Source organism: Tetrao urogallus (genome assembly GCF_951394365.1).
Source record: "Tetrao urogallus genome assembly, chromosome: 8".
Taxonomy (NCBI): domain Eukaryota; kingdom Metazoa; phylum Chordata; class Aves; order Galliformes; family Phasianidae; genus Tetrao; species Tetrao urogallus.
In genome coordinates, this window is record NC_136821.1 from 33,780,418 (window position 1) to 33,807,376 (window position 26,959).

Genomic DNA, 26,959 nt, shown 5'->3' on the forward strand with positions numbered 1-26,959 from the left:
GAGAAGCCCTCCATGTTGTTGAGGATTTAAACTTTCGATCCACACTGTGAAATGAAATTGACTAGGGCTGCAACAGGAACACAAACACAGCATTTTGAGGAATACCAGTAACGTATAGGTTAGTGTTTGCTGAATATGGGCCCACATGGGGCCGAGCTGACAAGTTCCCCCTTCAGAAGGAAGACAGACAGAAGTGCTACCATCAGACGGTAGTAAGTGCCTCTGATGCTTCAGCCAGAATACAAGGTCTCTAAGGCACACTTCTTTCTACTAGAGTGTAAGATGGCTTCTTGCAAGTTGATTTAAACATTCAAGAGTCAGATGTATCCTTTGATGCAAACACTCTCCTATTAGTCAGTCATCAAGGAATATTCAGTGGAGGGCTCTTAGGGCTCCAGCAAATTCCAATCAAAGAGCAGGATTTCTGTGCTGAGAACAAAGATGAGCCCAATGAAGAGCAACTCAATATAATCTTCTGAGTATGGCTTTACATGAGACGACAGGTGATATGTGAAGGACCGAGCGATCAAAGAGCTTCTTATGAACAGCTTTGAAACTGGGATTCGGTTTACGGTGGAACATTGCTGAATTCTTACCTACAAAGCCTTAGCTACAAAGAGACTAATAGCTGTGGCAGAAAGGAAATTTAACAGCTACCTCCTACGTGTTTCAGGGAACTTTCAAGAAACAAGCAATCAGGGAAGAACAGATAAGAGGGACATATCCATGCCAGTTCCTCAGAAGCCCCAGAGTCACATTTACCTCTATGCCATTCATAACTGGGGACAACAGCCAATCCCTAAACATTCCCCCAGGTTTGTTTGGAATCAGACTCAACTACTCAGACCGCTAACACCTAAAAGAAAAAAAAAAATAACAGGGCAACAACAATTTTTACTAATGCTGAACTTATTGGGCATGAAGAAGTGGCAAGATAGCCCACTTGAGTGAAAGCATTTAGAAAGTACTGTGAAATTGCAAATGCACAGAACTAATTTCTCAAATCACTTGGCTTGCTGTGAAGCAAGGAAAGAGGCAGAATTCAAGAATGAGCATGTGGAAAAAAAGCTAAAAAAAAAAAAAAAAAGGAGCTACGTGTAGGAGATTAAGTTTAAAAAATTAAGTAGACCAGTGGGACAATCAATAGATCCAGTGGTGCATATAATATTTTCCATTTGCACTTCGTGTCTTTCCCAGTCAGTGGAAATTTCAAATGGTAAAAGAATTGCCACTACTACTAAATCTTAGAATTCTTTTGGAAATCTGTTTCTGAAGAAGACTGAAATCCTAGAACTGCAATCTGGAAAGAGGGGTTGTAGTTCTCACCTGTACTCTCTTTGTCCAGAAGATATGCAGCTGCTTTATATCATACCTCGTTACTTCCTCACGCCTTGAGTCCCTTGGGAAGTGGCTGTTCTTGTTCCCAGATATATCTTATAATCCTTTACAGCCTAGGAGATCTTAACTGTCTTCAGTTAAAATGCTTCATTTCTTTAAAAATACATATTTTGCCTTGTGCAACCAAGATTCACGCTGAAATTCAAAACTACTGCTCTAAGCAGGCTCTTCAATGTAATATCTGCTTTAATTCCAATAAATTAACTCTCCAGCACACAAGGGATATTAAGACATAATCAAGTTATATCTATGGTCAGAACAGCCACATCAGTCACTTCTGGGGATTTTCATGCTGCATATCTCAAGAAATGTTTGAATACATGTTTCATGTTCACGATTCACTGAGGTTAGCTAAAGGAAAAGTCTTTGAGTAACCACAGTGAACTATTTAAAAGTTCCTCCACTCCATGAGGCAGTGAAGAATCACTGCTAGGATAAAGAGGGCCCTCACCCAGCCTCAAAGTTCACTGAGCACTTGAAGAGCCCATGCAATGACCAAAATGAATTGCACGTAAAGAATCAATGTAAAGACAGTAGCTTAGCAAAATTTGTTATAGTTCTAGCTTACACACTGCTTACCTTTAAATTTAAGGCACTCCACAAGTACACCCTTCAGTTCTGCTCATTACTGCTCAATTTCTGCATTAACAATGCTAGTCCTAACGTGGAGGTAAGCATATCCTGTATTAAGAACAATGAGGCCAATTATAACTAATCATACCAAATCGACAACGATAAGTGCACTATCTGAGGTGATCACCCTGCTCTTGCCTCCTGTTTTCAAAAGTGCTGCTCCTGGATACATGAAAAAGCTCTGAAGAAAAGCATGCTTCTTGCCAGGGTCTTGACTTTATTATAAGGGTTCCTGCATCCTCTAGAAAAAAAAATTAAACTTTTTATATCAAAAAGGTTTCAAATCCACTTATCTAGACAAATCCAACTACTGTTTAATTAGCACCAGAAGCACAGGTAGAAATCGACACTGTAAGATTTGGACAGATGTGGTCCAGGGAAAGAAAGTAATTTGTCTTTAAAACCAGCAGGGCTCAGTAGAAAAGGGAAGGAAGCATAAGACATTCTCAGAAGTCTCACATACGTTGTTGTTGTTTATACTGTTTCTTGGCAGTGTTTGGAAGAGGTCAGTAAAGTCTTACTATTCAAGTCTAAACACCTCACTTGTAGATCCCTTCTTCTTATGTCTCCAACGTTCTCTGTAAAATGGAAAAAAACATCTTTCCCTCATCGCTGTGATAGGAATATATGCAGTTACACTTCAGACAGGGGTAGAGAACATACAGAAGATTTGGAAGCCTCACTTTATCCAGGGCAGGGGGCCGGCAGGGCTGCTTTTTTGCCAAAGCAACAAAAGAGATCAAGAAAGGCTATGCTTGTTCCCCAAAAGATTTAAGAAGTGTATTCTTCCATATTTATAAACAGCACACGGATATTTTGAGTACACTGGAGGCTAAGGCAAGAACACTGTGTATTCAGAAGTAAGAAGCTATTTTTAATACTGCTAGAAGTAGTTGGTTGTGACCTAACCTGCATCCCAGTGCCTTCATACACAACTGAATCTTACCCATATTCAGTGACAACTACGGCCGAGTTTAAGATTTATTCAAATCTTTCCTTCCCTGATTAAAAAGCTCCTGTTTCAACAGAAGGTCATGTTTGCTCACACAGAATGAGCTGAACTAAGTTCAGCTTTGTCTCAGTTTGTCTAAGCCCACGCAGCAGAGATTAAGGCTAATAAGAGACCTGAAAAGTCCCAATGCTGGCATTTGGAGTCTCTGCAGTGCAAACCCTGCAGCGCTCGAGTCCTGTTGAAAACTTGCATCAAAGCTGTTGCCTGTGCTACACTTTCAGATACCAGACAGACAAGTGGTAAGTGTCACACAACCAGAGAGCAATACATGAGTGGTTTGAAAATTAGTTTCTGAAGTTGTCAGCTTACGGTGTAACGCGTGGGTCTTTGTTGTTCAAGAACCAAATGAAGATGAACAATCGATCCTTTCTCACAGTTAGGGTGCTCTATTTGGTGTGCTTCTCTCCCACCCTTCTCCAACTCCAGTGTTTTCAAGACTATGACTGGTTTTGAAAAGCCCATGCTTTTCTTGAGAATACCTCAATTCTGCGATCTTCAAGAGTGAATACTGTGAGCTGAAGTGATTAAACTGAATTTGCTTATGTTTTGTTATGCTCCTAACAAGGAAACTTATGGCACACAAGGCTTCACCTGTCTTGGTACACACACACACACCCCTCTATTGACATGCGTTGGGTGCTCCTGGCACAACAGCAATGCTAAAGCACCTACAACCACATTTAACAGCTGGTATACTAACAGTCTGCAGTTTGGATTGAAACACCTTCTCCTGGCGAGGAGTGAAGGGAAAGTGAAAAAAACAGATGTAGCAGTTCAAAGCTCATCTAGTTCAGCATTCCATATCTCACTGAGCTATAACAAAACACCAACAGAAGAGTGTTAAAATAGGACAAGCGTATTTCGTTGCTCTCCTAGGACAGCCCCCAGATACTTCCTGGACAAAGTGAAATGGAAACAAAACACCCTGAAAAGGGGTGGATATAAAGATAGTATGCTGTGTTGTGCTCAACATCTCCACTACTGCTACAAATAACGGCATTTAATTAACTAGCTTTGCTTCATATTTACTTATCATACATCCTGGATACTGTAGCTAGTGCTACAGCTTAAACAGCATTACTTCTACTCACACTGCATCACGGGAGGCACCGTGCAGAAGCAGCAGCTCTACAATGCTCACGTGCCCATTCTTGGCAGCGTCGTGAAGGGGCGAATCGTTCTGATAGCCCGTAGAATTCACCAGTGCTTTGTGTTGTAGCAACAGCTCCACCACCTCTTGGTGCCCGTGGTTACATGCCTCGTGCTAGCGTGGAGTCCACAAGCAGGAAAGAGAAAACTCAGGTGAAACAGAGCTCAGAGGAAGGACCTCTGTCATACCAGTTACCGTGTTCATTTTCAAACCCTCTCAGAAGATAATCAGGGAAGATGATGCAAGGATACTGCATTACATTCCCAACATGAACTAACCTTGGAACCTGGCACTAATAACAAGCACAGAGAGGAGGCGAACAAAGGCCGATTGTGTTCAAATTAGACCACAAAGAACAAAGCCTCACAGATTACAGGCTCAGTCAAGAGTACTGTTTAGGAGAGAAAGAAGTTGCTGAAAAAAGCCTCCTATTTATTCTCTGTTCTTCAAGAGTGCGATATTTTTTCATTCAACCACTCCATCTACTTCCAAAAACGTTAAGAAAACCACCAAGGACATTAAGCACTCATGAAAGACAGATGTCTGCAACCAATTACTTTCTAGGTATCATAGTCACATTTTCTGCACTTGCAGGGTCTCAGACATCTCAGTTGCAAATTCCAACCCAGCAGAGGAAAGTTGGATTTGGCTGCAGCTGTTAGTAATAAATTCTCTTACACTGCCACCATTTTCTATCCTGAACAATTCTTTGTCACCTAAGTGTGTATAAAAGGAACCAAAGCATGAGAAAAGGAGGGATGAAATGAAATCTGATAGAAAGACAAAAGGCAAGAAGTCTACAACTCACCAGTGGTGTCCAGCCAGCATTGTCCTTAACATTGGGATCTGCCCCATTTTTCAGCAGCTCTTCAACAGCTGCTAAGTCACCCTACATAGGTAAGAAATAATTATCATTACAGAGTAATAAAGACACACAAAGACAACAAGCTTAAGAGATGCAATGTTATAAGTTTACCTGCAATGACATTAAATCAGTCTTCCATTTGGAAACTGCTAGGATAACAGAAACTTAGCTGGTTTGGAGACAACATTTTATCAGTCAGTGTTCAGCTAGAAGGAGCTGAACATTTTTCCCATACATATGCACCTGATTTTAATGTGAAAACATAACTGTCTTAACGCAGAATCCTGAAATACAAAGTTTGACCTGGTACACTGGAATTAACTGCAAGGACAAGGAATGCTTATTCAGAAGTTATTTCTTTTCTCCTCTTTTTTTTTTTTTTCCTTTTCTTTGATTCATAAAGGATTGGCTAGAAACATGTGCAGGTAAAACAGACTAATAAGGCAAACAAGCTCCTGTAGATTGTTTTCCCCCCACAAGTCAAAAGGAAAAGATTTCTATTTAACACTGAAATTACTGCTTACATTGAATCTCACTGAAACTCTGACACTTATTCTAACACAATAGTTTTCAATTGCTTTTTGGAAAACATGCTATTTTCATTTCCTTGCCTATAGTAAAACCTGAATAAAAGGGAAACTGATTTCTGCTCAGCCTCTACTTTGTCTCCATCATAATATGGCAAAAGAAGCTACTGGGCAGAGTTGGTGAAGGCATTTCAAGACAATAACTAACACCTGCCCTAGAGCAAGGTATTGAAGCACTAACATGTAAACTGGTATCCTGCCCTTGTCCTTAACCAAACTTGCAATGTATAAATATCATGAGCCATGGGGAAAAAAATTTATTCCATGAAACACAAAGTTCTGTACCTCACAAAGCATCAAGGAACTGTTATTCTACAGCCCAACTTAGGCAAATGTGAGAGAATATTAAGTCTTAAGTACAACAGAAATAAACTTAATCCCATTTGTTTTTGTTAGTAGGGAGCACTGCTGAAAAACAACTGCTTTAATCTTCACTCTCTAGTTAGAGAAAAGATGAAGACGTCAGATTCTGCTCAGCACAAATAAATCCAGCAAGAGACACTCACAAAAAAAGCGCTGAGAATCACTGGCTGTACAGCAGCCAGGCAAATCAGATGGCAGGGAAGTTTCATCCATTACATTCCCAACCTAGATGTCCTAGTAAAACATTACATTTCAAAGCAATTTAAGAATATGCTGCTGTTAGAATACTTTACGGTTGCAAGGTAACAGACACGCATCAAATGTCAACAGTTATTCAGAAACAGCTAAGATGGTGAGATCAGCATCAGATCTTTCTCTACAGAGAGAAGATACAATTATCTATAATAAGCAAGATCTGAGCTTATCATTTAAAGTTAAGTTTGCAAACACGTACAGCAAAGGTTTGACATTTCCACAGTACTCCCCTCTAGAGCAGTAAGCATAGCTAATAATTTGTGTGAGCATCAGAGTGCTGTAGCTGTTCAGAACAGTAACATTAATGTTGATTTGTAAAGCATTGCTATAGCTTTACCAAAGGAAGCGTAGCTGGCGTGGACAACAGAACAACATGCACAGAATAAACAGACCAGAATCAAAAATGGGAAGAGCAGCGTTTTGCAGTTGACAGAAGTATTATGATATCCCCCCCAGCTGTAAATGGAACCCACTCCCTGCAATGGCACCTTGCGATGACATTGACAGAAGGGTGGGAAGCTGTCGTGTCAGCTGTGCTGTGCAGAGACTGCAGACGTGCTGTCAATCAGGATTACAAGAGATATGCTAAGGAACTTTTGTTTGTAGCCTCAAAATTGGAAGAAACGTAGCGTTGAATTGACTACTTCATTTCTGGCTACGTCACATGATAGGAGCGCATGCCTTTTTGAGGTCAGAACAGATGATCGTTGAGGTCTCTTCCAAACCAAGGCATTCTGTGATGACGTACCCCCAAGAAGCAATTTGACTGAACGTCCTCTTGGGAAAGAGGAATTTCAAGAAGCAGATTCTTAGCAAACACCCTAAAGCCCCTCCAGCAAGCAGGGTTACTGGCACCAGAGGGTCATACAAAGTCAGCAGGTAACATGTGCTCAAAGCTGATAGTTACTCATAAGTTAGTGCTTACCCTTTCTATTTAGAATTTTCCAGAGCATCTGGTAAGGGCAAAGCCCAGTCACAAAAAAAAAAAAAAAAAAAAAAATCAGTATACCATCTTCCTTTTCTCCACAAGAAAGCAGAAGTCCACAGTTTTACCCAGCTACTGCTTTGAGATCACCCATTCAAACATGCTTCGCGAAGTCTACCGAAGGGAACTTGCTTTAGCAGAGGGTTGGACTTGATGCCCAGATGTCCTTTGCAACCCCTACAATTCCATGAATTATGCTTTGTCTAATATTCAAACAGGTGATGTACATTTGGTCCCCTGAATTTGCTTGTCCCTAGCAACGTCAGCAGAAAATCACCAGTCCCCAGCAGTCAGAGCTACACCAGTGGGGCCCAACAGCTTGTGTTCAGTCTGCAACCAGAGTGGAAACAACTGGAGATGCTGCTTGTTCAGAACCAAACAGGACAAACATCAGGTAGAAAAGCACTAACATTAAAAAGCCCAGGGAAACATTGATTCTGTACATCTCATTATCAATGACAGATTACAATCAGCCTCTAAAGAGTCAGAAATTATTGCAAAGCGTAACAGTATCTGTTTGGAAGAAGTAAAGCAAAGGACATTAGAAGCTCATAACCAACCTTATGTACAGTGACAACAACAGAACGGATTGGGTTTGCTCTTCCTCTGCTTAAGAGAGCCCAGAAAAGTCACAGAAGCAGGAAAGGCATTGGGGCCATCTGTTGGCAGGTCCAGAAGATAGCGCTGCATCAGCTTACAGAGAGAAGGGTATTTACACAGCTTTGAAAGTAGTCCCTCCCAGTGAGCAGTTAGCTCCTGCAGAAACTGATGGCATAAACCCAGAAAGCCAAACCCACTTGGCTGGGACAACATTTTGGGTTTTTCCCCCCCCCTTTCAAGTCCTAACATCAGTTACGTGTCACGATGCTAACAAGAACAGATGGTTAACAACAATTGCAAGTGTCCCTTTAGGCACATTTTTGACATTTTCTCATTCACTGCTTCCATTAACCATACATTTTCCACTGAAAGTCACCTTTAAATTATTAAGTTAATGTAAAAATTCTACCCGTTTAAAAATGAAACTCAGAGTTAGGGTTAAAAACCTGTACAACATCAACCAAACACTTCTCCCTTTGCTCGCTCAAGAGATTTCAACCTGTGGGTCAAACAAATTAACAAAAAACCCTTTCAAACCCAAACATGTTTGCTTGTTAAGATATGGCACAGCATGAAGAAAACTACAGCTCACAAAAAAGGGTTAAAGAGGACCAAAAATGAGTTACAGCATGTTTATAGTGATTATGAGTGCTCCATTCAACTGTTTCCAATAAACAGCAAGTTTCTCACCTCCAATTTCTCTGAATTACTTCTCAAACCATGATGACAGCAACCATAAAGGCAACCTGGTTATGATGGGGAAAATACCAACAGAGTAAGATGCCTGCTGAAACATTCACAATAGAAAATGCTGCAGATCTGGGAACCTCAGATATACTTGGGAAATAGAGTGGATCCTACACAAGCAGCTGGGTACATAAGAACTTGAAATATCTTGAAATATCCTTGATAAGCACAAGGAAGCTGCAATCATCACCCAGAAAAACAGAAGTACTTCTGTGAAAAGCAAAATTCAGTCTCAGAAAGCAAGAACTAGTCTAAGAAAATACAAACCAGCAACTTCAATTGGCTGTTCTAGGTAGAGGAACAGAAGTCAGCAGCAGCTCCTGGCTGCTCTGTGTGCTGGTGTCCTACATCTCCTAACTCTGTAAGGATGAAGTAACTCACTGCCTGCCCAAGCTCAGAGCTTCCACTGCATACACTTCTCTGCATGAGAACTCCAGAATACCTGAGGATACCTGGTTGACATCAGACTCCATGAAACAGATCAGCTTTGAAGCAAAATTTTGCCAGGGTTGATCATCCCCATTCCTAACAGCAGCTTGGTGAGTACGGTACCAGCAACACTTTCAAATCATACAGCTAAGTGTGTACATGGCTAATTAACTGTAAGTACATACTTGCTTTTCTGGTGTTCATTTGTGTCAACTCGCAATAAAGATGCTTTATTTTGTTAGCATTATATGTCCTTGAGTATTACAGAATCCTAGAAGCCCACTCTCAAAAATAGTTTTAAAGCAGACTGAGGTGCCAAGCCTGCACCTGAATCATCCTGTCACTTTCTAACAGATCTCCTTTCTCCAATAAAATGTATGTTATACTCAGTCACTTGCTGCACAGAATTGGGCCTGGCCAAGACCCCAGACCAAGGGATGCACTGACTCACTGCGAAGCAGCTGGAGCAAAGGATGCTGTTTGTTCACTGCCAAAAGGCTAAAGAGGAACAGCAGCAAGGGATGCATTGCCTCACATGTGCACACGTGGCCCAACATTTAATCATGAGTTAGATCCTTTGGTATCAAAAGGAAGGAATTGCACAGCTGGCAAGGTCAGATATCTACCTAAAAATGATCCAAACGCTCTAGAGCTTGGTCATCTGATGCTCACAAAGACTTTCTTTCCTTCTTTCAGGTCATCACTACACAAGTGGTAACGAAGCAGTAAAAAGGAACACTCTCACAGAATTACCTAGCAGTATTGCAGTGCTAAGCATAATGAATGTGGAGAGTGCAACTCAGTGGGCTAACCGTGGGTAAAGCTTTCATGAAATCCTCCTCTTTCCACACTAGCTTGTTAGTACAGCATCTGAAATCTAAGTAGTACTGAGTCACATTTTTGAGCATCACCTAAGTAAGAGAGTTTGTACTGTGAATAACTCATTATTCAGCAAGTTCAACAAGGCCAAATGCCGGGTCCTGCACTTTGGCTACAACAACCCCAGGCGACGCTACAGGCTTGGGGCGGTGTGGCTGGAGGACTGCGTAGAGGAAATGGACCTGGGGGTATTGATTGACGCTCAGCTGAACATGAGCCAGCAGTGTGCCCAGGTGGCCAAGAAGGCCAACGGCATCCTGGCTTGCATCAGAAACAGTGCTGCAAGCAGGAGCAGAGAGGTGATTGTTCCCCTATATTCAGCACTGGTGAGGCCACACCTCGAGTACTGTGTCCAGTTTTGGGCCACTCACTGCAGGAAAGACATGGAGGCCCTGGAACGTGTTCAAAGGAGGGCAACAAAGCTGGTGAGGGGTCTGGAACACAGGCCATATGAGGAGAGGCTGAAGGAGCTGGGAATGTTCAGCCTGGAGAAGAGGAGGCTCAGGGGAGACCTCATTGCTCTCTATAACTTCCTGAAGGGAGGTTGTAGTGAGCTGGGGGTCGGCCTCTTCTCTCGTGTCATTAGTGATAGGACCAGAGGGAATGGCTTCAAGCTACGGCAGGGGAGATTCAGGCTGGACATGAGGAAGTATTACTTTTCAGAAAGGGTGGTCAGGCACTGGAATGGACTGCCCAGGGAGGTGGTGGAGTCACCGAGCCTGGGGGTGTTCAAGGAAAGACTGGATGTTGTGCTGAGGGACATGGTTTAGTGGGAGCTGTTGGGAATAGGTGAACGGTTGGACTGGATGAGCTTTTAGGTCTTTTCCAACCTTGGTGATTCTATGATTCTATGATTATTCAGATGGGCTGTTGAAGGGGCAATTTCCCACCAGGTCAGAGTATCTGGAGTGCAGAAGAGCACGTTTTGTATCTTGACTAAGTGGAAGTTTTAGCTTTAATGACTATGGAGGAAGATAAACACGACTGCCGTCTGCTGAGGGAAGAGCTGCATTTATTTTCATTTATTAAACTGCAACTCAGCATTAAGTTCACCCATTCTAGAATCTTTCTCGAGAGCAACTCTGATTACACTCAGTTTATCACCAGAGTAGAAGTACTAAAAGGGAACAATCCCTCAGAATCATTCAAAACAGAACAATACACTTAATTTTAATGCCTCGTAATGTTGTTAATTATCTATTTTAAATAAGAAAAAACTGGAAGTCAATTAGCTTTCATTACATCCAGAGTATTAAACCCTAACAGATAATGAAAATAACAGATATTTTTTATAATTAATGAAATCCCAGGAAACTTGACTTTGTTTCACTTGGGAGAGGGTGGCAGCTCCAAGACTTTCTCATTACACACATGGAAAAACATTGCAAGCTGCACAAACATGAAGAAATATTCACCTGTAACACAACATTGGAAGAAAAATGCTTCCAGAAACCAACGATCTGGCAGGGATTTTTTTAGAAGCACAGTGGGAATACAGATACAGCATGCAACCAAATATTTTCAAGACCAACTTATTTGAGAACACATCTGCCATTTGTTACAAAGTACAGCAAGGTTCCTACTAATAGTAAGCTAGAATGACACAGCTTATACTGATGCCTGAACGCAGTGTTTTCTTGCAATGGCTGGAGGCTCCCAACAGATTCATGGCAATGAATCACAATTACTTGTTCACTGTTTTGCAGAGATAGCAAAACACATCACCAATGGTTCACTGGAAAGATTAAGTCTCCACATCACCCTGGCTTGAGCAACTTGTTCTTAACCCACTTTGCCATGACAAGTACTGGCTGCCAGGTGATGCAGCAGCTTCTCATGAACGCCCCAACACATCTACAGTAGCGATGTAAAAAGAGAAAGAATACCACAAATCAGAGAATCACAGGGGTTGGAAGGGACCTCAAGAAATCAAATCCAAATGAAAAATAATCCATATCTCCCTCTACAGATAAAGAGCTGTGGTTCAGAGACAGTTAAACAGTTTCTTCAGAGTTAACCAGCTGGACATAGATAAAAAGTAAACCACAAGGAAAAAGGCCACTCTCCTTGCCTTATTTTAACTATATTTAACAGTGTGGAAACTTTGGGACCATCCCCAAGCCCTATCTAGTTAGCCAAGCCTTTACAACAACCATTGCAATACAGACAGAATCAAAGGGTTGGATTGTTGTTTTTTTTTTTCCCGCACAGCAGAACCAATAAGAAATGGAAGTCACTTCCCACCCTGCTCAATGATTATTAAAACATTAATCAAAATGGATTCACACACAGAACTGACAAGGCATTAAAGTGCCTGCCTACTGCACTGCCTATGCTACAGCTGGAGTGTCCCTAAAGTAGCCCTACTCCTTTTTTCTCAGCTAATGCTGTACCAATGCTGACAAGCAATACTACCAACTCTGGACAGCTGCAACACGTTTATTCTTGTGTCTGTAGCATCAGATATCTTCTTTTTGTTCATCTTCAAAATGCTCTGCAATGGAAAGCCACCTTATTGGCATATCAGTTTTCACCTCAAATCTCACAATACACCATACTGATGCTCTTTTCTTGGATGAAGTACTTGTGTCCCAAAGAAGCATCAGGCATGGAAGCCACAACCGTGTCAACACTCATCAAGGTAGATCAATTTTTAGAATGAGTCACAATACTGTTCTTCAGAAATTCCCAGAAAATCATGGAAGGATAATTTGTAACCACGTGTTTTAATAAAGAGGAGTTACGAAGAGAAGAAACAAGATCAATCCTTTAAAGCTCTTGAGTCCTGTGAGGACAACATCTCATTTTCTCTTTCCTAATTCAGTATTAATGGCATCAGGTAAGAGATATGAACTTAGCTCAGCTGCCACTTCCACTTAAAGAGGTCTCACATGCAGCAGGAGTGGCTTATTAGGATGCCTACGAAAGAGGACACGGTTATTTATCAAGAACAGCCTTTGTCTTGTCAAATAGAAGTGCAGTATAAATGTCAGGGTGCTTACAGCTGAATCAATTCTACCAGCAGAGGCAGCTGATTAACAACACGGCATTTCTACATTATGATTTAGCACAAAGAACATTTAAATTGCTAAGGTATAAACTCTTTGTAATGCCCTCGCAGAGAGGAGCTGCTATTATAACACATTTGATGAGTCTGACTGCAAGTTTTCAACTTATCCCATCTGCAGGTAGCTTCTACAAGGCTAACTTTTGCAAAGAGCAAAGGCCATGGAGTTTTAGCACAGAAGAAATTGGTAGCAGTGTAGCAGCCAGATGAGTGGTAGGTGTTATTGTATGTAAAAGTCTCCTGAGAACATCTCAACTCTGTCCTCAAGCTCCCTCCTCTACTGTAAGGACAGCACACGCAGAGGGGGCTCAGCACACATCCCAGGGTGCAGTGTTTGATCAGCATCAGATGGAGATCCTAAAGGTTACAAGATACTTACCTCAAATTGCAGTCATCTTTATGCAAGAAATTAAGATCTCATCCTGGCAATTACCAGGTCAAGTTAAACTGATCAAGATCTCTCCATGAGATGTGAAAAACCTGAATCAACTCCTTACAGCAAGTCAGAGAATTTCCAGCAGACAAGGCCTAAACTTTGGAATGGTTATCACTCCTCAGAACCCACAAGTGTGAGCGACACTGTAAAATACACTAAGATTCTTAATAATAAGCATCTTTGATGACTCCAATAGTTGTTTCTCTATGAAGAGAAAGAAACAAGTTGGAAAGTACTCACTAAACGCAGAGGAGGAAGATCATATTATGAACGCTGCCAGCGAAATCAGAACCTGCTGAAGTGGTTTTCAGGATATTTTAAATACAATGTTGCCTTTTTAAACCCGTTTAAAGGTAAAATAGAAGATGACAGTCCTACCTTGATGGAAGCAATATGAAGCAAAGTCTCCCCTTTGTAATTTCTTCTGGCAATCGTGTTACTAGCAGGGGACTTGAACACAGAAGGACTCTGTGGTATTCCTACTTGATTACAAGCCTTCAAAGCAGATGGAGTGGAGGGAGATTCTGGAAGTGAAGGAGCACTTCTTGCTGCAGAGCTTCTCGTCTTCATTACACTGCCACAGACCTGAACAGGTGTCTTGGGTTCGGTCACTTGGGGGATAAGGCAATCCTGAGACAAGTCCTCTGAGCAAGAAGTCTGACTGCCTGAATTCCTGTTAAGGCTCCTCTCACTTCTTCGTCTTTTAGACTGAGAAGTATCTGGAAGTTTTGATTGCTCCCTTCCACGTTTCAAAGGCATTGCTTCGCTTTCTATTGATGGCAATTTCTCTGCAGCACAGTTTTTTTCCTTGCTGACTCGTACAGGACAGACAGCCTCATCATTATCCTCCTCCTTTGAGGATTTCACCTCTGGAGATACTTCCACTTCTTCCAAGTTTCTGGTAGAGTCAGCTTCCTTTACAGATTCCTGCTGAAGTGTCTCTCTGGGGCTATCTGCTTCCGGAGTGCACAGGACTAGAGGCTCACTGCAAATGGTCACACACTTTTCCTTGGAAGTCTTCTCCTCAACCCCTCCTTTTTGCTCAGGCTTCTCTAAACCCCACACTTTGTTCACGTCTGCTAGGCGTTTTTTCTTCATCTTCTTACTCTGCCTCTGGGTTTGCTTTTTTGGTGGTTTGGAGGGCTTCTCGTGAACAGGGGAAGGAAAGAAATGATAAACTGAAGATGGGTCTTGACAAGGGTCATTGCTCTTAGGCTTAGGCTGATTCTTGTTCACGACACATCGAATCTTCCTACTTCTTGGGCTCAACCACATTTTTATTTGTCCCTTCTTACTGTTTTCTCTGAAGTCCGAGCACATTGGTGTAGACGTAGATTCCGTTGAATCTAGGTAAGAAAGGGAAGAAGAAAGATAATTCAGAGAGTACTCTTCAGAAGAGCACCATAACTACTTGCCTTGCTAGGCAAGCAAACACCCAGGTTGACACAGTTCCTTAACTCCCTGGGTTAACAAAGCAGCACACACAATATTTCTGACCAGGTTATATAAAGGAGAAAAAGTATTTCTCACAGAGCTTTCCTTGGAAACAGGTCTACCAAAGTAGCCTGTGCACAGACACCAGTACAGAACGATTTCCTGAAGCAATATTACAGTTTATCTGAGGAAAAATGCAAGGAGTTACTGCAAGCAATCAAAAATAAAATGCTTATAAGAACGTTAAATATTTCTGACAAACGTTGATTAATTCCACAGATACAGCAGATGAGTCAGAGGGACATACAAAATCTACAAGTAATTGTATCCTGTTATCTGATCCTCTAACCCTTGGTAGTAAATAACTGCAAGGAATGCTTTGATCATCTCAAATACGTCTCCAAAAATGTGCAATGGAGCAATTTGATAATTCACACTGTGCCGCAAAATACAAATCAATAACCAAAATGACAGAGGAATATCCTGTACAGGGAACAACAGCTGAGAACAGGGGCTATAAAGTCTCCTCAATGGTTTAAAAAAAAATAAAGAGCATTAAGTGACCTCTAAGTTAAACGTTAATTTAATTTAACAACTCTTTCAATCCAAGAGACTCAAACAGATCACAGATTCCTCTCTGGAAATCTAACTTGGTTTAGGTTCCTCAGGTAAGTCCTGTGAAGTAAACGTGGCACACTAAGGACACTGAAACAACGGGCACATCTCCTTGTCTCCATTACCTCCAAGCTCCCAGAACTACATTGCCATTCACAGAAGTCCTACTGATGTGTTAACAATTGGGATCACAGAACCAATATTCATTTTGCCTACGAAGGCAGATAGGATGCTTTTGTTTTTCTTAAACAAGATCAGTGTGCTGTTTTTCTTCAAAAAAAAAAAAAAAAAAAAAAAAAAATTACATAAGAAAAACCAATTATACAAAGTCTTAGTTATTGAAAGTGAAAGAGAGTGAATGCAACAACATACTACCTTTAGTGTGTTAACTTTCTAAGGACAATTTGTCTTGCCCATCCTTTCTCTTATTTGTCTATGGACATAACCACAAGCAGGTTTTTTACAACAAACTGAGATAAACTCAGCTACCATACGAAGTATTCCCAATCCCTTACACACAATATCTTCATAATTATTTCACTTAAAGCTGTACAGTTAGCAATCGAATATCATGTCTCTTTTAAAAGAGCATTTCAAGGTTAAACATTTCCTTAGTTTTGATTTAAACTACCCTACTTACCCCTCAAATGAAAAGAGACTCCTAGGTACGAGGAGATTTAGCTGGATGATCTAAGGCATCAGACAAAAGTGTATTTAAGAATACAGCTTAAGGCTAGCTAATCAATCATTTACTTATTTAGTAAAAGCTACGCCATACCAGCAAGATAATTACCAAGTACAGAACTGCAGCTATTTGGCTCTCTGTTAGGGTTGGGCTTGGTACAAACAGGATAAAAGGATTGAATTTGAGGCTCAAATCTCACAAGCTAGCCTTCAGGAAAACATAATACCCAATTTCATTCTGACAATAACATCTTCAGAAATAAAACCTGATTGCAAAACAGATGAAAATGTAAGAGTTACTATTTGTCTTGCCTTCATTGTTTACACAACAAGATTCCCTTCTAAAATATTTGCCTTGCTAGAACTACCAGCCATCTCCAAGTAAAGAGCAAGAATGAAATCAGCTTGCAAAAGTAATTTGTCCAACAATTTTGTGACAGACAGAATTCTTTTTGATGTGTACAGCACAGGAAGACTTTAAAGCCCAAGTGACAAATGCAATCAAAGGCACTGCCCTTCAGAAGCAGGATCTAAAGCAGTGTAACACAATTAAGTATTTACACTGGAAGCTCTCCATATACCACTTCTGGCAGCAAGAGAGCTTGTGAAAAATTCACCACAAGAGTTTTTCAACGAATCTGTTCATTACTAGTTGCTCATCAGGGACTCAGTAGTCAGGTTAGTGAATGCCTGCTGAAAACACACTAAATAAATGCTTTCCTATGATTATTTTTCCTCACTTTGACTACTTCACATGTCAAAGAGCATGTTTTTGAACAGAGGAGGCTTTCACAGAAAGAGATCAAAATGCCAGGCAGACTGTGAAAAAATTCCCTTCACACACCCAGAGGCCAGCCACGCAAACCCAGGGAAGCTCCTGCAACTTGGCTCTGGTGATAGGTGCCCTTTGGCCACTCTTCACAAACTCCATTTGTCAGAATGTTCCGTAGCAACCGTCAGCTTTACCTGAACAGCTCTGCACAGCAACTGCTAAGAAACGCTGTTCTCAAGTTCTGCTTCCCTCTCATCTGTTTCTGAAGTTCACAAGGCAGGGAGTATAAATAATAGGGACAAATGGCACTTCTATCCTCCCTGAAAATCTCTTCCTTTAATGGACTCAGAGCTGGGACAGAGAGAGAAAAGACAGTGCTTAGAAGCTGAAAGGAAGTTGTTGCAGTTTACTATGCAAATGTTCATTTATATAAAGAGGGAATTACCTGGTAGCAAAGTACATTCAGTCAAACTACCTTCAGAGAAAACTGCTCATAGAAAAAAAAAAAGATCAATCCAAAGAAATTCTTTCCTGTCTTGAAGTTGGAAGCCAATTCTCAGAGCCTTCATCTCAACAGGAATGGAAAAGTGACTGTGTATGATTAAGATGTAATTGGTTTATTAATACATGCAAGCTTTTTTTTTTTTTTTTAAAAGATTCATTGAGACAAGGTAAATCAGAGAAGCATGACTTATTAATTCCAGATTTTAAACATTTATATTAGTGTAAAGATTATCCACAATAGCAGTGTTAGAAAGAGCCTACAAAAAAAGTAATATATTTACTCTCCGTTGCTTATGTACTAAATACTGTATCAACACACACAAGATTATCTGAACACTTTCTAAATTAGGCTCTTGGCACATAATAAACACAAGTTTCTTAACGCTGACATTTAATAGAATTCAATTTCTTGAGTGTTTAAAAAAAGGACTGAGAGTAGACAAAAATAATGGTAGATACAACTGGAGTGCCACGGTTCCAAGTTTTGCTGTAGTGCAATAACAGACTAGAGCAGGGGAAAAAAAAGAAGCAATTAGGATATGTAGTTTAGCTATCATTAATCTGCATCAAAGGACTATAATGATGCACATTGTGTGCCTTTCAAATTATTCTCTATTATGGGTTTCAGAACAGAAGTTGAGAAATCTCTTTGACAAACTAGTCCCTTATTAAAAATCAAAGGGAAGAGCTTTGGTACCATCTGTGCAACATTAGAGCCTTCACTGAAGAATGATTATTTTGCAAGTTAAGTATTCAGCACAGGAGAAAAGGGGAGAAATTCCAGCTATTCAAAAAAAACTCGGTTTTAGCTATTAAGAAAAATGTCACAGCATACATGAAATGCAATACAATCTGTTACAACAGACCAACATCCCCCCCCCTCCACAATAGAAAGCTGGGAAACTGACCTGTGATGCTATCAAGACTAACCAAAAGTTAATTTCTCCTACTGCCCACCAATATCAAGACAAACCTGTGAAAATTTGACTAATACCTGCAAAGCTTAAGCTTTGTGTGAGAAAGAGAAGGGTTGGGGATGAAATGCTTTGCGAAGCAGATTACACTACAAAGAATAAGGTAAAATCACCTCCAAGTGACTGCTGGGATCATTTATGATGATGTTTTCAAAGAATATCACACAACATCTGTAGTATTTGGAATGTCATTGTCAAGAGCATTACTGTCAATCATCCATCTTCATCTCTTGCAGCTACATACTTTGTCCACAATTCAACAAGTTCTTACTAATTACCCACCGTAATGCTAGTGATTTTATATTGTAGAGTAAATGCAATTAATAAGCTATGCTTGAAAAGGGAATCAAAAACAGTGGGGTGGGGGTAGAAAGCCTTGTAAATCCTACGGGATGGTAGACAAGAAAGTGAAAATAATCCAAGAACTAACAGCTTCTTTCTTCTTTTTAAAGGAGATGGGGACATTTCTACCCTACGAAAGCCAGAAGTGGAATTAGGCTGCTTAATACTCACCATTAGCTGATACAGAAACAGCCATACTCTCAGGAGAAAGATGCTATGATCTCTCTCTGCTAGACAGCATGGAGATGTCCTCAAAATGTGAAAGTGATAATCCACACGTTGGAGGCTTTAACCAAACACATCCTTAGTTCTGTAAAATAAGGCAATCTTACACCTCACTGGCCAGATAAAAAAGCTTCTGATTTGGAACTTGTTCTGATAAGTAACCCCAAATTGAAAGATTACTCCTTTATCTGATGTCGATGCAACTGACTACACGCATTTTTGCCTGCAGGGTTCTTGTCTACATGCATTCCATTCAAGTTATTTTTCATGTGAAGTAAGAAACTTCTCTAGAGAAAAAAACTGAACTTGAACAAAACAAACAAAAGCATGAGAGATAACCCACCACCGAGCTTCACCCTCTGATAAAACCAGCCATTAAGACAACACCACGTTTTTTGGAAGTATATAAGTTGAAGGTGACTTTGGACAGTGCATGCTGTTGCAGACTCACTAGCTGGAGTTGCTATGCTGTGGCTAATCTCTTGCACATCCATGTCTGTTTCAACACGAAGTGACACAAATTTGTTTATATTTGCCCAGCTCTGAAATGAAGCTGGAAGATTGAAACATTTCTCATCCACTGAGGTGATAATGTCTTAAACTACTTCATGACATTCACCATGGAATGCTTCCAATCTAGTGTAAGCCTCTCCTCTCCAGTCACAGGATCACAGATTTGTAGAGGTTGGAAAGGACCTCTAGAGATTGTCGAGTCCAAGGCCCCGTGTCAAGAGGAAGAGAACAGTGCTTCGACTGAAACCTTTCTAATACAAAAGTCATGATCTTAAATAGGGCTCCCAAAGCCACTAGATTTGAAGTGTATTCAACAAATATTTGCTCTACAACAAAGGCACAAAATAGAGTTAATGTAAGCGCCCTGCATGGACTGGGGTCTGTAGCAAGTTTCTCAACCTTGGTCCATGCCTCTGAGTCAGTGCTTCAAACATCTAGGTGCACACACAAGAAACATTCTCATTTTTCCTGTCCATCTTCTGTGCTGTTTATCAGCACCAAAACTTCACTAGTGTCATTCTCGCTCAACTGGAAAAAAATAATAGTTAATCTAATAAACAGAAGAGAGACCACTTTGGCAGCTATTTTTTGACTTGTAAGACCACCAGCAAAAGCCCAGAAAACCTTTTGTTCTTTCCAAGGAAGCAACCTTTCTTTTTTTAAGCTGGTCTTGAAGTATTTCAGTGGCTTCTGCTAAACTGGCCCCTATTGAGCCTGTTAATCCATCAACCACAATTCTCAAGAGGTCTTGGAGCTGGCAACACTAAAGAGTAATGGCATAAGAAATGAAGAGTGTTGCACAAATATTCCATCTGTGAAACCAGCCAGCCAGATTCCCATTATCCTTGTAAATCTCCAACAGTGGGCAGTGAGAAGGATGCAATATCTCTAATGAATTCATTTTGAGACTCAGCTTTTGCTAACCTACAGAATGTGGATAGGAAATGCAAGCTATTTGCCAGTCCTCACCGGTCACATCCCTCATATTATTCCGTACTGTCATCCGCTGCGCTTCCCTTTAAATTAAAAGAGAAGGATAATTTGTTTTGTGCAATCTTCCCTGAATTATTTGCTACAGTTTCTTAGAACAAACACAGCTGTGCAGAAAGCTGTCCTTTATCCCAGAGGACTAGCAGGCAAGATCCCTCCTCCTGAGCACCGTGGAACTTCAGGGCTTCAACTTTAACCTTTTCAGATATTCAAAAACGGATGTATGAAACAATTCCCATTTCAACTGCTTTTCTGCTTTTTCTTCTGCTTCTTTTCCTTTGCTCCATAGGAATATGATTGCTGACCTTCTAACAGAAGGAAGAAGAAAACATTGTTGATGGGGCAGAAGTAGCGCCTGAAGAACATGAAAGCAACTTCTAAACAAGAAGAGCTCAATTTTCCAAACTCAAACATTTCACTTCGTATATATTAACTTCAAGACAAATGTCTACCAGAAGTGACAGACTTGCCAGAAATAAGAATGACAAAGCATCCTGAAGGATTTGTTCTCAAAAATCTGGAGCTACGATCTCCCATAGCATGAGACAACTCCGTTAGAAGCGTGCTCACTCACATACATATCCGAACCTTTCATCACAATGAGCTCAGATTTTTTTCCCTTCACATCATTACGTAACATCTGAAAGACCTCTGACGCTTCACAGAGCAAAGACGAGGTGTGATGGAAAGCAAGCTTCCATTAGTTCATAATTTCAGCTTCAAACAGAACACTCTTGTAAACATTCACCTAAAGCCTGCTTTAAAGTCCAAACACAACAAATAAGAACCTCACTTATTCTATGGCTAAGCCACACCACACAAACCTCATTTTAGAAGTGCTACGGCATTACATGTAGTATCCAACTTCTAGCCCAGTGAAAGTTCACACCAATCTTTAAGAGTCACTCCATCTCTAAGTTCTGCAGAACGTTCAAGCCGTATCAATAACTGTAACCAGCTGCATGTTAAACAGTTTGCTTACAGCACCACAAGTGCCTCCTCCCAGAGATTCTCCTCCAGCTAGGTTTTAACAAGCCTTCACCACCAAGACGTTTCCCTGACACTGCACATAAGCCATCACCTAGAACTCCCTATGCTCCAGAAGATTTCTTGATTTATAGAAAAGATATTCCTTAGCAGACGGACAACAGGCTTCCAGTCCCATCCCATCAATGTATTTTGATGCCAAAAAGGAGCTGCCCCATTAATGAACGTGAAGGTGAACACAGACTTTGACAAAGGATCCTTTATTTAGACAAACGTATTAAGTAGCAACAATGAAGCAAGAATTCCTTTTTCTGCATTTGACAACTAAATGAGTGTTTTCTAAAACTCAGTATTACATAAGAGGCTCCTCTCCAGGCTTACAGAAGAGTCACCCATTCACCTACACTCAGTTCATTTTTTCCTACGTTGACAATCAGTCTGAAATTTGATAGACGTTAATTTCCAGTGCACAGACTCTGCAATCTTCTTGTACAATCAACAAGGACAAAATCCCATTGTAGAAAACTAGCTCACTGTTAGGGACCAGAATAAAATAAATGAATTAAGACCTGCCCCCCTTTCTCTCTAGGCAGAGAGCAGAGTTTTGTGTGTAAAAACCCAAAACTGAAAACTACTGGGATACCATGCATACCTTGATGTGCAAATCACTGAAGGGCATGATAATGTCTTAATCCTTTAATAGACCCTCCTAAGGAAGCGTGTACTGTGGGATGCTACACATTTGTGTTCCCTTAGGAGCACAAGACACCACAATTTGTGCCCCTGTGTGTTCAACTAACTGCCATAAGACTTGGGAATATATCCTACTTTCATCTAATTTTGAAAGACAGATTCTAATGAATTATGGATAACCCGCTCATGCAGATTTCTTCGTAAAACAGATTTGAAGAACCAGCAATCCATACAGACAGCTCCCCTCACATCAAGTTTCCCAAACATGGTTTGTAACAGCTTTTCAGAATCTTAAACAGAGCTGCACTGCTCATTCTCTATAAAGTACACAAGATGAAACGCTGCAGTCTGGAATCGACGGCTGTCAGAAGCCCATATTTGCTCTTACCTGAGGTGCCTGCACCCAGGAGACGCCGCAGTTTGCTGCAGAGCTGGACCATGTCATCCAGTTGACGGTTTATCTGCATGTCTTGCACCCAGGTTGGCACATGGCACACCGGGCACCCTTTGCCAACATGGTCGCCCATGCAAGATCTGAAAGTCACAAGTAAAAATCTATTACCCAGTGTAAGTTATCTATTGTACTTGCATACAGCCTTTCCAGAGCCAAACGCTCACAGAGAATCTCTTCCCTTAACACTGACAAACTACTATTGTGAAGCAAATACGAGCTAGTCACAAGCACAGGAGAGGACATGTTTATCACGGCAATATGACAAGCCATAATTAAGCAAGCTAAGTCTAGAGCCTTGCCAGGGTGCTGTCATGGTTATCACATGACTCCCACAGCCACAATTTGATCCAAATTTCCAAGGAGTGCTGAAGTTCCATCGCTGTTTGTCTCTAGATAACAATAAATAGATAACATGGGGGAGAAACAGGTTTATTGAATAAAGGTCATGTAACATTTGTAGCTTCTTGCTAATACTATTATTGTGACACAAGCCTCAAATCTTAGATTCATTAGTCCAATGGGGGGACTTTATGATTTGCTACTGCCATCATCCAGTGTAACTTCTCAATTTCAATCTATTCTACAAAACATATTTTAACTTCACATAATCAAGTCTGAATTAATCTCAACAACGTCTCTGCTATCTTGCCACCATGTACGATGCACAGCTCTAGGCAGAGGTACAAAATTAAACATGAGCAGATCATATTAAAAATTTGGAGCAACAGAAGGCAAGTAATAACAGCACTGTTACCTGGACAGGAAGATCAAAGTCAATGCATGTAGGCTGTAAACACCGATATGGAACAGGTTGCCCAAGGAAGCTGTGGATGCCCCAGCCCTGCAGGCATTCAAGGCCAGGCTGGATGTGGCTCTGGGCAGCCTGGTCTGCTGGTTGGTGATCCTGCACATAGGCAGGGGGGTTGGAACCAGATGAGCATTGTGCTCCTTTTAACCCAGGCCATTCTAGAGTTCTATGATACGGCCAGAAGCTTAACAACTACCAATTTCATTATGAGAACTATTTGCAGAACTGCACTGGCATCTTTCCCTTAAACATCACACAAGTACCATCCATGCCTTCAGATAATATCAAGACAAGAACGTAGAAGCTGCTGCTAGGTGTTGGTGTTTTGCACTTCATTCAGTCTTCTCGGAGCACAAAGATCCTCAACATTGAGGCCCTGTGTCTCAAACCACAAAGACTGACATACAGCTCTTGGCTCTGATGTATCCTAGGTGACACAGACAAAACACTTTGAGCAAAGATGAGAATCACACAGGTCTCATTCTCCAGGAAAGCTGGCCTCCGGCATCCCAAGTCTGCGAAAGGCAGTGCAAAGGAAACAGGACTTTCATACGATGACATTTCCTAATTACTTCAAGCTGTTAGCTTTTTACGCTCATCAGCCAGTAACTGCGGCTAACTTAGAGTTACTCAGACAAAACTGCAGGAACAAATCTTAACAAATATCCCTGCTCATAATAAATCCCATGCTGAGAGAGAACCAGTTACATTATGTGTTACCTGACGACTGCATTTCATTACTTTCACACATTTCATTTCACTTAACGCACCATAAGCCAGCACTTACCATCCACCCCATCCTTTCCCAGGCACATTAAAAAAAGTTCTTTCTTTAGCAATGGATCAGAAACGATTCACGTCCCAATTTCTACAGGTCCAACCCATGTCCTGCCAAGTTTGTTTGTGATCAAATTAATGTAAAAGAGCAGCTGCTATTCAAGACCCAGCCATCAAAGGATACCGAATGGATGACTAAAAGGTTGGACACACGAAGGAGAAATGACTGGGTACTGCAGCTGGGATAATGGCAAAGAAGCTTTCTCAGCAGCATGGAAGAGCTGCTGGGGTATCCTTAAGAACCTTACTGGCTCCTCTTTCCAACCTCATCAATGCAAACCACATCACGCATCATCTTCTGATGCCTTGGCAGTTTCTCTAAAACCAAGGAATTCTTTCAACGGTGGGTTTGAAATTCATCCTCTAGAATAAGCCAGCATTATCCAATTTAAAACCACAAGGCCTCAGATACCCAACAATGTAATTATGTTTACTAAACCACTGTCATGCTACCCTCCAGCAATCCACATTATACCTACAAAATCACTTTATAAGACAGATATGAAGATACTTATTGCACCTTGTGCAAGCTTCTGGAATTTATTTTACTTCCCCAAGTACACCATGGGCAGGTAGTGAAATGAAACGAGGAATTGCTCCAGAAGGCAGAACCTTCTACAGCAATTAAGGGCCAAAACTGGGCAACCATCCACGTGCCTAGATGAAAATGAATCGTTTGTACTAAGATCTATTCCACAGGGAAGAGAAACTGAGAGCATCTGCCCTGTCATCAGCTCTACAAAAGCAGGAAATTGTCTTTTGCTACTGTTTTAGTATTCAGGCCTACAGTAGAAAGCTCCAGCAGAAAGGTGAAGCTAAAGAAAAGGAGCAAATAGACTGTCAGTACAGGCAGCGAGTCTTTCTACACATTCAATTTATCAACTCTTTGGAAGGGTAGATAACAGCAGGACAAGGGGAAATGGTTTAAGTTAAGGGAGGGAAGATTTAGGTTAGATGTCCCGGGGAGGTTCTTTACTACGAGAGCAATGAGGTACTGGAACGGCTGCCCCGGGAGGTTGTGGATGTCCCGGAAGTGTTCAAGGCCAGGTTGAATGAGGCCCTGGGCAGCCTGGTCTAGTATTAAATGGGGAAGTTGGTGGCCCTGCCTGTGGCAAGGGGGTTGGGGATTCATGATCATTGAGGTCCCTTCCAACCTGGGCCATCCTGTGATTATTGGCATAGCAACTACAGCTTCAACAAGTTGTATCTCTAGACTGGCTTATGAGCAGAAATTAGAAGCGGCCTATCCTCTCCTCTGCTATAATCACAGTAATAAGTCTCCCCCTCTACTCTGTCCTTTAAAGGCCCCACCTGAAGTACTATGTCCAGATCTCAGGCCCTTACCACAAAAAGGACGTGGGGCTGCTGGAGCAGGTCCAGAGGAGGGCCATAAAGATAAGCAAAGGACTGGAGCACCTCCCCTATGAGAAGTTAAGGGAGTAAGGCTTGTTCAGCTTGGAGAAGAGAAGGCTCTGAAGAGACCTCACTGCAGACTGCTAGGGAGGCTGAAGGGAGTCTCTGAGCAAGAAGGGAAGCAACTTTTTAATATGATCTAATAGCAATAGGACAGGGGGGAATAGCTTTAAACTAAAAGAGCAGGAATTCAGGTTAGATGTCAGGAAAAAGTTCCTGACCCAGAGAGAAGCGAGGCCCTGGCACTACTGCCCAGAGAGCTGTGGGTGCCCCAACCCTGGAGGTATCCAAGGCCAGCTGAGACGTGGTCCTAGGCAGCAGATGGCAGCCCTGCCCACAACAGGAGACTGGAGCTCAGTGCTCTTTAAGGTCCTCTCCAACCCAAACCATTTAGCGACTCCGTGCGGCACAAATACCAGCACCCAGGAATCTCACAACGGTTGGGTTGACGGGGCTCTCACAGCCCGCACAGCCCCCGGCAGCACAAGGCCCAGCACAGAGAAGCACGGGCCACCCTCAGAGCTACTTACAGACAGAAGACGTGCTCGCAGCCCCCCAGAGACACGGGCTCCCGCAACATACCGGCACTGCGGGCAGAGGAAGGAAACAAAGCGTTAGGCGTAACGCGGCGGCTCGCAGAGCCCGGGGGGGAGAAAGCAGGAGGGGATGGGAGGGGGTGCCGTTACCAGAGGGAGCAGCTCAGCGCCCTCTCCAGCCCCTCCAACGCTGCTCGGGTGTGCGCCCACGGCCCCGCCATGGAGGCGACGGGGCCGGGCTGGCCGCCCTGGGCCGGCCTGTTGCCCGAGCGGCCGCGCAGCGCCTCACGCATCGCCGCCGCCACTCCAAATTGCCCGCCCGCCACCACTGCGCAGGCGCCAAGCGCTGCGCGCCCGTTCGCGCACATGCGCACACGGGGAGCCCGCCCTCAGACTGCGGCGCTCCCCGCTCACGGAGGGGGGGGGGTGGAGACTGAGCGGAATGGCGGGCGGCGGGCTGGGAGCGCGCCTGTATCGATTTTGTGGTGTTTTTGTGGCAACGCCCCGCGGCTCGGCCTCACTCCCGCTCCTACAGCGGCTGCTGGGAGGGAGCTGCCCGCACCTCCCCTGCACGCTGTAATTACTGGAGCACATAACGCGGCTCCAGCGGGAATTTATCACTTTTAGGCAGAAATAACACCCAAGCCAAATAAAAGATAGAGTAGAAGGGCCAGAAGCGGTACGTAACGGGCTTTACTGACATTTCGCGTTGAGAAGCTCCAGCAGCGTGCCATAAATCTCGGTGCAACGGGCCGTTCTGTGAGGGAACTTC

The 26,959-nt window shown here is 42.1% G+C and overlaps 1 protein-coding gene across 1 annotated transcript in view; it reads right to left on the reverse strand.

Annotated features, from left to right (window-relative positions):
• Positions 1 to 26,480, reverse strand: part of BARD1 (BRCA1 associated RING domain 1) — a gene marked incomplete at both ends in the record, with an annotated part of 42,945 nt that extends 16,465 nt beyond the window's left edge. Inside the window, 6 exons of the mRNA XM_079539020.1 lie at positions 4,135 to 4,307; positions 5,002 to 5,082; positions 13,785 to 14,752; positions 22,528 to 22,673; positions 26,182 to 26,238; positions 26,338 to 26,480. Coding sequence (XP_079395146.1) covers positions 4,135 to 4,307; positions 5,002 to 5,082; positions 13,785 to 14,752; positions 22,528 to 22,673; positions 26,182 to 26,238; positions 26,338 to 26,480 — 1,568 coding nt within the window. The remainder of the gene's footprint in view (positions 1 to 4,134; positions 4,308 to 5,001; positions 5,083 to 13,784; positions 14,753 to 22,527; positions 22,674 to 26,181; positions 26,239 to 26,337) is intronic.
• Between the last annotated feature and the right edge of the window lie 479 nt (positions 26,481 to 26,959).